The sequence below is a fragment of the Panthera uncia genome (assembly GCF_023721935.1).
Source record: "Panthera uncia isolate 11264 chromosome B2 unlocalized genomic scaffold, Puncia_PCG_1.0 HiC_scaffold_24, whole genome shotgun sequence".
NCBI lineage: Eukaryota > Metazoa > Chordata > Mammalia > Carnivora > Felidae > Panthera > Panthera uncia.
This window is the reverse complement of record NW_026057580.1, coordinates 36,680,350-36,694,460: the sequence shown is the minus strand read 5'-3', so window position 1 is coordinate 36,694,460 and position 14,111 is coordinate 36,680,350. Positions and strand designations below refer to the sequence as shown.

Here is a 14,111-nt window from a genome sequence, read left to right as displayed (position 1 = left end):
GTAGCGTCAGGTGCCGTGAGAGATAAAGTATGAGTGTGATATTACACTGTTCCTTATAATTAGTAGCTGTGATACCATCATTTATAAGAAAAATATATGTTTGGCCATCTGAATGACCCTTAGAATTTCTTAAGCGTTGAGAGTGAAAAAGGTGTCTTCTGTTAGGTTGACGAAATGCCCTTTGGTGCACCTAGCCGTGGAGCCTGGTTGCCAGTGGAACCAACCACTGATTAGAGAATTGGGGGAGGCAGGGAGAGGCTGGAGATTGAGTTCAATCTCCAATGGCCAATGATGTAATCAATCACGCCCATGTAGTAAAGCCTCCATAAACCCCCAAAAGAAGGAGGTTGTGAGAGCCTGCAGGTTGGGGAACACACGCAGGTACCGGAGAATGACACGCCTGCAGAGAGCGTGACAGCTTCACACTGGTTCCCTGCATCTCTTCCATCTGGCTCTTGCAGACTTCTATAATAAACCTTTTATAACAAACTGGTAATCTTGTAAGTAAACAGATTTTCTGAGTGGTGAGCCTCCCTAATTAAACCCAAGAAGGGAGCTATGGGAGCCTCCAATTTGTAGCCTGTCAGAAGCGCAGGTAACAGCCTAAGCTTAGACTGGCTACTGTCATCTGAAGGGTAGGGACAGTCTTGTAGGGCTGAACCCTTAACGTGGAATCTGATGCTATTTCTGGGTAGTGTCAGAACTGAACTGAGTTCTGGACACCCAGATAGTGTCCCAGAATTGCTGGATGGTGTGGAGAAACCCCTGACACGCATGTTAGAATTGGTGACCAGAACACTTGTATCTAAACAAATTCACTGAGATTCTGGAGGAAATCAGGCAATGAATGGCCCTGAAAAATAAGTAATACTGTCTTTATTCCCCCCAAAAGTTAATTTTTTGGTATCTACTATATTGAGTATCTACTGTTTGCCAAACTGTATAAATGCTGAAAATTAAAAAACTAAGTAAGGCATAATCCCTACCCTTCAAGGAACCTGCTTCTCATTACTTCTGATATGTGGAACAGAGAAAAGACTAAGGCAAGGAGGTGATATTAGAAATGAGCATAGGACTTTCCAAAGGTACTGGGAAAAATGCCACAAAATTTTAGTTTTAAATTTCCCGAGAACAAAGAGACTGTTAAAAACTGAGAACAAACTGAGGGTTGATGGGGGGTGGGAGGGAGGGGAGGGTGGGTGATGGGTATTGAGGAGGGCACCTTTTGGGATGAGCACTGGGTGTTGTATGGAAACCAATTTGACAATAAATTTCATATATTGAAAAAATAAATAAATAAATAAATTTCCCAAGAACAGAGGAAAAATCCTTTCCAGTATGTTTCCTTAAAATAAAAGCAAAAAATTAAAACCTTCAAACCATGAGCTTTTACTTGTGTAATTTACCAAATTATCTTATATGCCTAAATAACTCCTCCTGTTCTTTAATATCTGTTGACCAATTCCTAAGAAAACAAAATGTGTAAGTTGCAGAGAAAAAAAAAACTACTAAAACTGGAAAATGAAAGTCTTTATGAAAAAAAAATGTCCATTGTCACTAGTTTGGAATGCCAGCAACTTTAGTGCATAATTCTATTATTATTTTGTTGTTGTTGTTGTTGTTGTTGTTGTTGTTTATAAATCTACTGTTCAGACCCTACAGAGCACACCGAGTGCATCAGATAGCATTTATCATAAATATGGTGATGGAGATAGATGAGAGAGATATCATATATACATAGAGAGTCTATGGTAGGGGTAAACTAAGGTTTACAGTGCAGTAGGTGAATCAAGGCCAACAACAATAAAAGGAATTAGTTTATGGTGCAGGACAATATAAATGTTAAATGGTGCAATGCAGACCCTAAATCAGGAATGGCAAATTTCCAGGTCACGTGCCACCACCTGGCCCTGCCTCCTCCATGTAGACGTTCACAGCTGATTCTAGGTCTTTTTCCCATGGGGTTCAGACGTGGCCTCAAAATCCCTGGTAGAATCCCTCCAGGCAGTCATTTCCAAACAATTGCAGCTGGTATTCATAAGGAAATCTATTGGCCATCACTGCTAAAAGGGTTTATAAAGAAAATAGTAAGTTAGCCTAGAATGAATGAATGGCAATCCCAGTCCTCCCACCTGTGAGTGAAAGCATGGAGGGAGAAATGCCAAGAGCAGAGTATAAATAAAGGGGGCTTAACATCAGCACTGAGCCCACAGGACAGGGAGCAGGAGCTGGAAAAGCCATCAACATGGTAGAATCCAAACTCAAGGTAAAGTGGTGGGTTAATTCATCCCACAATATTGATTTAGTGCCTGCTACTCACCAGGCAGAAGTCCCAGTTTTGTTCTTAAGAAGTTGTGGAGGGGAAAAGAAAAGCTGTAGAATGTGTGTAAGGCACTTAACCTCCCTAGGTCTCCATAAAATTGGGCAGCCATATTAGTCTAAGACTGCTGTAACAAAGTATCACAAACTGGGTGGCTGAAAACAAGACAAATTTATTGTCTCACAGTTCTGGACACTGGAAGTCTGAAATCAAGGTGTTGGCAGAGCCATGCCCACCTGAAATCCTTCTTTGCCCCTTTCTAGCTTTTAATGGTTTGCTGGCAATCTTGGGCATTCCTTGGCTTGCAGCTGCATAAGTCCAATCTCTGCCTTTGTTGTTGTCACATGGCATTCTCCCAGTGCGTCTCTGTCTTCACTTGACCAGTCATCCTGGCATAGGAACTTATAATGACACCAGTCATCCTGGCATAGGAACTCTCTCTAATCTAGTGTGACCTCATCTTAATTAAATCTGCTACAATACTATTTCTAAATAAGGTCAGATTTGGAGGTACTGAGGGTTAGGACTTCAAAAATTCAATCTATAACAACAGTGAAAGTAGAAAACCTCTTAACTTACCATTTTAAACACTCGATGCAAAATAATAATAATAATAATAATAATAATAGTAGTAGTTACTGTACATTTTAAAAAGTGTCAGCCATTAGTGATTGTCAGCCTCTGCCAAAGCCCTGTCGGGACCATGTGGTCACCACCTTCTGGAATAAGGATGTTCTCTTTAATTCCTCCTGATAGTGTACCAAAATCTACCCACTTGTAACAATTCTGCAGTGTGAGCTTGCAGATGACAGCCTTTCAGATATTTAAAGAAAGTGTTGAGACCACATTGTTTCTTTCACCAGCTGAGCATCGCCACATCCTGTGATCTTTCATCATGACACCATTAGGGCCACTTTAGGACTCCGAGTGGTCTTACTTTCTTAAACTGTGACATTAGTACTGGGCACAACACCCTGAAACAGGCAGGCTACCCTAGAACTAATACCTCCCTTGTTGAACAACTGGAGGCATTGGCTCTCTTGTCACTGACTCACACTTTGCCTGACCACCAACTCTTGTTCGTGTATTCTGCCACTTAAAGTCTCCCTCATCCTGAATTCATGCAGTTGTCTGACCTTTTAGATCACTGGGATAACATGGACGAGAATAAAAGCCAACTACCAATCAGAGTGGAGAATCGTCCAAAGGGTTTTCATCACCCCTCCACTCAAGGGACATGACCCAGTGGCAGAACAGGCAGAGAAGAGAAAGCTTTGGCCCACCACTCACATGAGACCAAGAGAAAACTGAGGGCAGAAGAGAAGACTTAGTATTTGCAGCACTCTAAGAGGAAAAGTGAAGAAGGTGGGAGCTTCAGGATGGAGAACAGAGATAGAAGCAGGAGGGGGAGGAGGGAAAGGGCCTAGAGAAAGCTGTGGGAATCCACCCACTGCTCTCTGCTGGCATGGGAAATGCCCTTGTGGGGACACTGCAAAAGTCTAGGGGTGACACCTCATGTGCCTGTGCAGCATGACTAGTTCAAGGGGCACAATACCCCATCTCTGAATCTCCTTAATCTGGATTTATTATTAGTGGCCTCAAATAAATTGTTACTTGAAACTTCTTCAAGGTCCATTTGTAGATCACCTTAGCAGAAATGATGACCCAAGCAGAAGCAGAAAGGAAAAAGAGAATCCAACAACCCCCAAGCCAACCACCACCTCTGGTCCATTGTGAGAATCAGAGACAATATCAGAATCAAAGGTACCCACCAGAGACAACAAGTAAGCTGCACAACAATCCATGACTCCATTTTCCTGTGTACACAAACTGCATTCTATATCTATATAACTTCCACAAGCTGAGTGAGTTCTCACTTCATGGTTTTTATTGGCGTATATCTCTTACCTCTCCACAGACCCCACTCCAGCCCGACAGCAAAGCATCAGGAGGGAGGTGAAGCAGGTTGGTGGCTGTTCCCATCACCTCACTCACATCAAACTCCTGTAACACAATAAACCCACTCTCCGACATCCCATTTCTCATAGTTAAGTAGGTTTAAGTAAAGGAGATATGCTATAGACATGATTTAAAATAAACAAAAAGAACACTGATAACAAACAGATGGGAATTTTTATTGATAAACCATGATTTCCTACTGGATACATAAAAGAATACAATTAACAATAACACAACATTCTAACATGTAAAATTTAAACCTTCAGAATCACTTTGATCAACATATGATGCTTTAATTTCTGGGAAAATAGTGTTTTCTTTCAAAAGTATTCTTCTCATATGCAAAAGAGCTTCTTAAAATAGGGGACTTAGGAATAAAATTTTATAAAGCTTCCTGTGTAGAAAACAAATGGACTCTACCACATCAGCTGCACCCTCCTAAAAATCCAAAACAGAAAGCCTTGAAGGATCAAAATAGAGCCACATTCTACCCAAGCTACCAAAGATGAACCTTAAAGATCCACAAGTGGAACATGGCACTACCCCCTACCATTAATTCAATACAATAGGCAGAAGAATTATAAATCGTAGCCTCATGACAACATGAGATAAAATTACTCTTAAAACATGAAGCAACATGTGTGTCAATATCATCCATCCCTACTACAGAGATACCCACATATTAATGTGTAAGTGTCCTTTGAAAGGAAAAGTTCAGAAAGCATCTACAAAATATCTATCTTCCTGGATTACAATAACTGAAGTGAAAATGGCATTTTATGGAATGATGCAATGTGGCACTGTCTTTTGAGGAAGCTTACGAAAACACAACTCACAGGCTAGAAACAGTTTTGAAACAAGCCTACTCTCACTAGTACATACTTACTTAAAAATGTGTATTTACTGGGGCACCTGGCTGGCTCAGTTGGTAGAGCATGCAAGTCTTGATCTCAAGGTCATGAGTGCAAATCCCACGTTGGGGGTAAAGATTTCTTTTAAAAAAATAAAGTTTCTTTTAAAAAATGTATATTGACTGCTTGGTTTCTGGAAGAAGGTAGGATAAAAGTCCTCTATTTAAAGTAGTGATAAAAATAATTGCACCTCAAACTATCCCCTATGTAACTTAAGATATTTACTATTAACATAAATATCATTTGAATACATGCTATGAAATTTTTAAGCCTTTAAAAGTGCTATGTTTACTGGAGTTTGAAAACAAAGAAAAATGAGGAATATACTCTTCTAACAGAAGCCTCTACCGAGGGCAGAATAAACTCTAAAGCTGACCCAGGAGCAAGTCCACTTACTATAAGTGTCTCAGACTTCTAATGTGCAAGAAAATGATGCCTCCAAGAATATATAGTGGCATCTTGACCCATAGTAGCCACTTGGCAAACTCAAAATAAGTACTGTCTTTTTGTTAAGAAAGGAGGTATTTACAATATATTTCTATAGAAATCAGTATTAAACTTCAATAAAGCAAATGAGAAAAAAATAAGGCTATTACAAAAAATTCCAGATTATATGCTAGCAGGTTAATAAAATAGCTTGTTCTAAAAATGACCAAAACAAAAAAATGGTAGCTCCAATTTTCTTTAAATGTCATAGGACAGCCAGAAATGTTGACTTAAATAATTGAATTATATCAAAGATAATTGGTATTATATTGCCAGACTATTTATAACTATATACATAAACAGAAATTAAGGCTAAATATAATTAAAAAAATAACTACCCAGGTTCAAAAGAGTGGGAGCAGGGAGAATTATGCTATCTATAACTCTGAAAATCCCCACATGTAGGATATGATAGTGCATATTTAAGTAACAAGTTGTTAGGTAATAGATGTATATCTGGATTTTATATAAGCACAACACTCCTCAGATTATACTATACCCAAAATACTAAACCAAATATACTATTGTCAAAGTATTTTGAAAAACATAAAGTATAATAGAACAATTAAAAAAAAAAAAAAAAGCATTTTGTTGACCAGGCATTTTTTTCTGAACTCATAGATATAGCAAACAAATTATTAGTTGCCTTAATTTCTTTTTAGAATTATAACTAAAGGTGACAGAATGGTAAGACCCAATATAAAAGTGTTGTTCTGCCTTTAAATTGTTTGGCTACTAGTTATTCAGTCTCTGGAACCACTGGTCAGTCAACACTGAAAGTGACCTACGCCGCTGTCATAATAAGGTTCCCCCTCAGTGAAAGAGAAGGGGCAATTTTAAATTAGTTCTTATTAGGAAATGTAATTGATGGCATTCTATTCTAAATGGAAGAATCTCACCATAAGCAAACTTAAAGGTAAAATGAGGTTTTTTAAATATTATTATTCATAGCATATGAAGAAAAGAAAATAGTCTATACATTTAATTATTACTACTACAGGTCCTCCTTTTCCCTTACGCCTGTGGCTTTTTAATCACTTTTAATCCAACCCCAGTGCTTGTAACAAAGTCAGTTCTCTAAAAAAGATATGAAGGAGGATGGAGACAAGGCATTACCACAGCCCCATGCCCCATGAAGCACAGCTGACTTCCTCCTCCTCCTCCTCATTCTCCTCCTTCACTTTTAATAAATTTATAATAAAAGAGATGCATTACAAGAACAGTTACAAGATGACTTTTTAATCTGAAAATCTGAAGTGCTTCACAAAAAAAGTATTCAAGTTCTAGTTTTTAAATGAGGAAATGTGGCCTAAAAAAGATACAAACTGTCTTCCATTGGCCTTTCTATTCTAGTCTTTCCCAATATACTATACTAGAAGTTCAGTATAACTTATTTACTGAAGAATATAAGGTACTTGTGGTCAGTATAAGAGTCCTGGGCAAGGCAAGGGAGGAGGATATCCTTTGCCAACACCCTCCCCCAACCTCTTCAGAAGATACTGTCATCTTTAAAGATGTCCTAGGATATAAAGACAGAAAACACAATACAGGAAGGCCCAAACATAACAAATGTCTTTTTTAGATCAGACTGTTTCAAAGGTGTAACAGAACTACAAGCTTTTATCCATTTAAAAGCAAATACAAGAAGATTATTTACTTGATATTTAACTTCCACCCTCTCCATAGACCACTCTCTGAGGATCTATTTTCTACATATAAGTTTTAAGCTTCAAAACAGTGAATTTTGGTAACTCCTACCTTTGTATCCAAAATATCCAAAAGGAATATATGAACATCCACTCCCCTATAATTTCTTGAACACTGACTACAATTTCTTAAAATTCACTAAGATAAAAAAAAATCTGAAAAATTAACTTTAAAAGATATATTTGCATACTTTATTTTCGATGGATTTATTTTTAGACAGTTGAAAATGTTGTAATGCAGACTTTTGAAGCCCATGGCAATTATTTTTCTCAGGTTCACTTGAGAGAAATGCCATGGAATTAAGGAGCAAAAGTAAACCATTTCTTAGATTTAGAAGAGATCTTTATTTTTTATATATATCTAAAATATTTCAATATATTTAGAAGTAAAAATGAAAGGAAGAAGGAAGGAAAGGAAGAAAGAAGGAAGCAAGAAAGGAGAAAAAGAAAAAAAAGAAAGGAAAAAAAGGAGGGAGGTGGAAAGAAAGAAATTTTCTTTAAAATTTTCACCCAGATAAATGAATATTATCTTTCAGAATACAGGGTAATCAATTATCCAGGTGCTCAAAGTTCAAAAATCTTAAAGATTCACATAAACATTACATGTCACTAGACAGCTGGCCATCTGACACTCAGACACCTGAATCTAGAAGAGCTTCTACAGGACCCTGGGCAACACCTGACCATACTTGAGGTCAACAGTCATGTTCACCTCTCTTGTCCTTTGTCAAGCCCCAGCTTCTTTCCCAGACCACAGGGAGGCCAGCCTGCTGCGTCTCATACAGGATCTTGTTGTACCCTGGCTAATTATGCCCCATTACTAACAGAGCTGTGTCTTCTAGTCTAGATCACCGAGGGCACATACTGCTATGCCCTCTGACTCTCATCCCTGAAACAGACCCAGCGTGGGAGGCTGAGGAAGTGAGAGGGAGGGCAGTGCACCCAGAACCCCTTGGAGCAGTTTCTGTACACTCCTCAAGCTCTGAACCAGACTGCAAAGCACAGGAAAACACATTCTCTCTCTCCTCTCCAGAAGAAAAAAAGGAAGGGTAAAGGTTGGGGGATGAGATTACAACTGGAGTGAAAACCTTAACTTTTCTTAAAAAGAAAAATTCTGCCCCCCCTATATTTTAAAAAGAAAGAAGTGATATCCAATCAAAAAGGGTATACCGGGACCACTGGGGGTGGAGTGGGCAGAGGGTAGAGTGGATGCTGGACGGGAACAGAGAAAGCTCCTCCCAGTTCCCAGACATCTGTCTTTAATGCAAAAGCCAACACTGGTGTACAATAATGCTTAAGAACCTAGCATTTCCTCTAGAAAATAAAAAGAATAATCTAAAATAACACATTTATTCTGGAGAAGACAACACCTCCATGAAAAACTCCTTAACTACTTTTAAGAGGGGGAAATAAAGACATACAACTGCAATAACTCTGATTTTTTGTTCTACACAGAAGTCAAATGAAGACGTCTGTGCAGCTATACATACTAGGACCTACTGTGCACCATCCCCTCCCAACCCCATAAAAATAAAAAATTATTTTTCAAAAATAGTCAGAAGTAATACTTGATCACGAAAACAAGACAATCATGTGATTGGAAATGTCAATGTTACATGGAGTCCTTAAAGAACAAATCACAGCCACTGGTGCAAAGAAAACAGAAGCGTGAGACAGAGCACAAACATTTCTGAAGGGCGACAAAGGGAGGCCGCAGCTCCGCTCTCACAAGGACCGCATCCGCGAATGTCCCCACAGAGGTCACAGGAAGACAGCTTCGCTTCGGAGTTGTAACTCCTCACCGCTCGTCTCCCTGTGCAGAGGCAGACATCAGTTTACACAGATCCCTTGTTTAGAAACATTTACTCTGCCAAAACTTAAGAGCACTTCGATACACTGTCCTGAGTTTTCCATTCTTCGCATAATTTTATTTTCTTTAGAAGAAACAACTGAAATGCTAAGGAGGGGCCCAAACTGCTAACCAAATCCAAGAGAGAAACAATGCCTTCCGTGCACTGTGTCCACCACCAGCAGCTGGCCAGCAGGGAGACAGAAAACAGACTGCAGCTGCACGTCATGATCCCAAGTACACTTGACTCTCTTACTGGAACAGGAAAGACTTTAAACTGAGAATTGTTTAACCTCCAGGAGAGTTTATTTTAGGGTGTCATTTTCTATGCATTCAAGCGAAGCTCTAATCATTAGGACTACTGAAAAGAGATTTACCGTGGGCTTCACTGAAAAACACAAACAGATGAAGAGAAGGCTGCCTAGGTAATGCATTTCAATGTTTTAAAATGTTGACCTTAGGGGCGCCTGGCTGGCTCAGTCAGTAGAGCATGCGACTCTTGATCTCAGAGTTGTGAGGTTAAGCCCCACATTGGGTGTAGAGATTACTTAAAAATAACATTTGAAAATAAATAAATAAAACATTGAGCATATAGTATCTAGAAACTCTTCAACTTGGGTAAAGTTTATAGTACAAGCTAATATTAACAGAAAAAAACTAAAGTTCCTACAGCACTAAAGTAAACTTACTATACAACATAAATGATTTTTATTTTTATCATTTTTAAAACCACGTTCCATTTTTAAATTTATTCATGATTTTTTAATACTGTTACATTTTTAATGTTTTTAATATTGTATATTTTTAATTTTAGGTTCTTCAAAAATGGGATGGTACATTTCTATTATTTCTGACCTTTCCCATATTTTCACTTGAGAATGTCACCCTCATAAATAAGTTGCCTTTCACAAAAAACTGTATGTAGACCGAATGTTTTTTGTTTCTTAAATGTTTGAAATATTCTCCATTCACTGAAGAAACATCCATTGGAGAATTTTGCAACGACTTTAAATTACAAAGTTGGGTAACTAGGCACAACCATTGAATCTCAGCAGTGGATCCCACCTTTCCACCAGAAAAGAAGTACTGCCATCAGTGTCTCCCCAGAATGTCCCACAAGAACCTAGGCAAACGCTCTTCCCCAACTCTACCAGGGGGTGAAAGATGAGAAGAACCGGCTTGTCGACTTAGAAGGAAAAAGAACTCGTGTTCTTAACCGTAGTCTTCAATGATACTCCACTGAACACTACTAATGATGTGAACAAGTTCATTTGACGTTAGAGTGTAATTATCTACAAGTACTTAACACGTGAAAATGTCCACAAATCTCATGCGTTCTAAGGATTCTGAGCCATCAGGAGGGCTCACTCAGAATAAGACTTATTGCAATCACAGAGATCACACAGTCACAAAACGTCACTCTGTGACTGGGTGTAGAGTAGCCCTAACTAACCCGGGTGACCTACAAACCAGATCTCTACTTTCACATCCTACATCTTCAACATTTTCTAAAGTAACGACTTACCGGTAAAACCAAAGAAGCTCAAGTTATTTTCCAAATAGACTATATTTTTCTTGATATGCTAAAAAAATCTGATATAATATTAGTATAAATGTTAGCAAAACAACAGACTTCCTCAATGAAGAAACAGCTAAACCCATCCCAGGATTTTATATTGCAAAGGAGGCTCATGTTCTCTCCTGAAGAAATCCCATTTTAAAACAGGAAACAGATGAAAGGGATGCTCGGAACAGAAGCAAAACCTTGGAAACCACACATAACTGGGCTCTTGGTTATTTCAGTTTTTCTTTGTAAATTTTGTAATTGTGAGTTAAAACCTAGAACATGAGGAAACACCTAAAATTATGAGCAAAAACATCACTTTTTAATATTCATTGGCTAAACGGGATCATGTGACTTTTGTAAACTATCAGTTGTCTTCATTTAAATGGAAAACTCACCTCCCGCACTCCACCTCCCACACTCTCCCCAACAACCACCCCCCCACACACACAAAATAGGTGGCCACTTCAAATAAACGCATGAATACGTGAATGAATGCTTGCTTCCCTTCTAAAATATTAGGAAATCTAAAACACACTTACTTGGTTCATAGTAATCCACTATGGACACCAAAGCATCTTGTGTATTTGAAACTTTAAAGTTTCTCACAGCAGGAATATCAACACAAAACTGGGTTTCATTTACCTTGAAAATACAAAAGACTCTTAAGGGGGTGACAGACTATGTGTTCGTGACAAAGCAAGACACTTCTTTTTCTTATCATCTTAAGAAACAGAAACTAACATTTAGAGAGGATTTCTGGGTGCCAAGTACTATGGTAATAAGCACTTTACATAAATTACCTCATTTAACTCATGAAACAATTCTTACAAGATAGGTATTGTTCACATTTCCATTTCACCAAAAGGGATACTGAGAATCAGAGGGGTTAAGCAGTAAATCCAAGGATGCATGCTCCTGGGCCCTGGTGCCTCACCCAATCCCCGTCTAGGCAACACACCCCCTAGGTTACTGCTAATGGATCACAGCAGCCCCCTTCTCTGAAGAATTGCCCTCAGCTCAGGGGAGCAACCTCACCAGTAAGTGAGGTAACTGCAGGTGGGGGTTGTGCACCCCACAACCAAAAACTGACATGTCATACAAAAGGCCAACTCCTTGTCTCCTGGAGGGGCAGTTTATGCCAATTTGGCAACCAATATCATTAAAGGAATCTGAAATTGATAAGTTCCTTCAAATATTCCATTACGTGCCAATAGAAAAGTCAATTAATCAGTCAGAACATACCGGACACTCAAATTAAGATAACCATTAAACAAGTACATCACAGATATGAGACAAACACCAAAATCAATTACGTTATTAAATGAAAACCTTAAACTTATTTTTCACGTCCCAAATCAAGCCATGCTTTTCAAACAGGAGGTAAGATATGAAAATCCCTAAACAGAAAAAGAAGCTAGAGACTTTGGATGAGTTTTAACAGGGTTTTAACCAGAGTTGTTCACGAAGTTGTTTATGAACAAATGAGAACTAGCTTTTTTAATGTGTATATCTATTGCCAAAGCAATGTATTACTGATTCATACTTGGCAAAACTGGAAGAAGAGATGCAGGTAGGTATTCCCTCCTCAAAACATGATATCATAAGAATACTTAAACTCAATTGCCTTTCAACCTGAGTTTCATGTAGATGTTACAAGAAAAGAATAAATTACATGCCAGCAGTTTTGAATACAAATACATTCTTGAATCCTTACATTTCTCTCACATATCTTATACACCTTATTCTTGGATCAGTAATTTTCATACAACAATGAGAAGAGTATATGAAAATTATATAATAATTTGCGTTAAGATCAAACCTCTGAGAATATTCTTCTAGGATGTAAGCATGTATATATTCGATGCAGGAATGTTAATCCCTTTGGGATTTATTAAAAGCTTCATGAAAGCATTTTAAAACTCATAATTAAAGCTTTCATCATCAGCACTGAAACTGATAATTTTAGCAATTCCCTGAGGCAGAGGGGTTCTCAAATTGGGATCAGGACTGAATTTTTGAAATTACAATGTGACAATTTCTACAAAGTTTACATGTGGCATGAAATAATGATTTAGCTAGAAAGACTTTTCATCAGGCTCGTCAGTAACAGTATTCACTTTAAATCGATTTCATAGTGATGCCTGTTGAGTGGAGACAAATATGTGGTTGCCATGTCAGAGTCATTCGGGGACACAGAAAGCTCAAATAATGACAAAGGAACCACGCACAGAGCAAGGCAGACTTTCAAACACAATACATGGCAGGCTTGTCGCCTATACAAAACTTGCATTTTACTACTTACAGAATCTAAATATAGGTTGAGTTTTCCATGATCGTGTTCCACTTTCTTCACCGTCTCACTCAGAGGAATTGCATCTGAAGGCACGGTAAAACCACTGAGCAGGTTCACTTCCATAAGGGCCATGCCACTTCTAGCTGGGCCCAAAAACCTAAAACAAAGAGAAAGGATGGAAGGAAGAAAACCCTTTAGGAAAAACCTAAAGCCGTTGGCAAACTATCTTTAGATAAAAATTAAAACTGCCAAGCACTATTCCAAATATTTACTGTTTAGTTGAAGTAAAAATCACTAGAGAAAGTTGTAAAACCCGTAATCCTTTCCTTACAGGTATGAAATTCTGTAATTTTCAACGATATGAGGAATAATAATTTAAAAATGTGTTCATTTGACATGAAATGCCTGCCATGTATCAGCTTTGTGCCTGTAGATCATAACAAGTTCAACCTGGATGCCCTTTCCGTGGGCAACTCTGTGTTCTAGGGGTGATTCCAAACTGAATTACATTTTTCATTTTCTCAGAATTTGACAGCACTAAGCTTTCTAGCTGAAAGCCAGGAGCTGAAAAAGAAACTGAAAACTTGACCACTTAACAGTAGACCACCGCCAAGTCTTAAGCAATCTTCTCTTCATCTGGTTTTAGAAAAAGAAGACCAGTAGGGAGAGTCCTTCTCTTTGTTCTCCCACATACTTGGAGCACATTTTGTGTTTTCTTTGGCCACCTGGCGAGAATTACAAGCCTCGGAAAGTTTTGTTACACTACATTGTTCTCTCATCCTGTTGTACACAATGTGAGCATCAAAGGATCCGGGCACCAACAACGTTTTGTCTCCTTTAAAATAAATAGTTTTCTAAAATGAATAGGTGGCAAGAGCTCTTTTGTTTGGAGCAGAAAGAGCCCAATGTGGTTATGGAAAGGAGTTTGTCTCCAACATGAAAGGATCATTGTTAAGTGAGTTCCTGTTGTCCTTTCAGATGGCAAAAGCCAGAAGGGCTGGTAGAGAATCTTGCTTTTTA

The 14,111-nt window shown here is 38.4% G+C and overlaps 1 protein-coding gene across 1 annotated transcript in view; it reads right to left on the bottom strand.

Moving 5' to 3' along the window:
* Positions 1-8,623: 8,623 nt before the first annotated feature.
* Positions 8,624-14,111, bottom strand: part of CD109 (CD109 molecule) — a 161,706-nt gene continuing 156,218 nt past the window's right edge. Inside the window, exons 35-37 of the mRNA XM_049653909.1 lie at positions 13,101-13,248; positions 11,338-11,440; positions 8,624-9,195 (exon numbers count right to left, since the gene is read on the bottom strand). Coding sequence (XP_049509866.1) covers positions 9,020-9,195; positions 11,338-11,440; positions 13,101-13,248 — 427 coding nt within the window. The 3' untranslated portion in view covers positions 8,624-9,019. The remainder of the gene's footprint in view (positions 9,196-11,337; positions 11,441-13,100; positions 13,249-14,111) is intronic.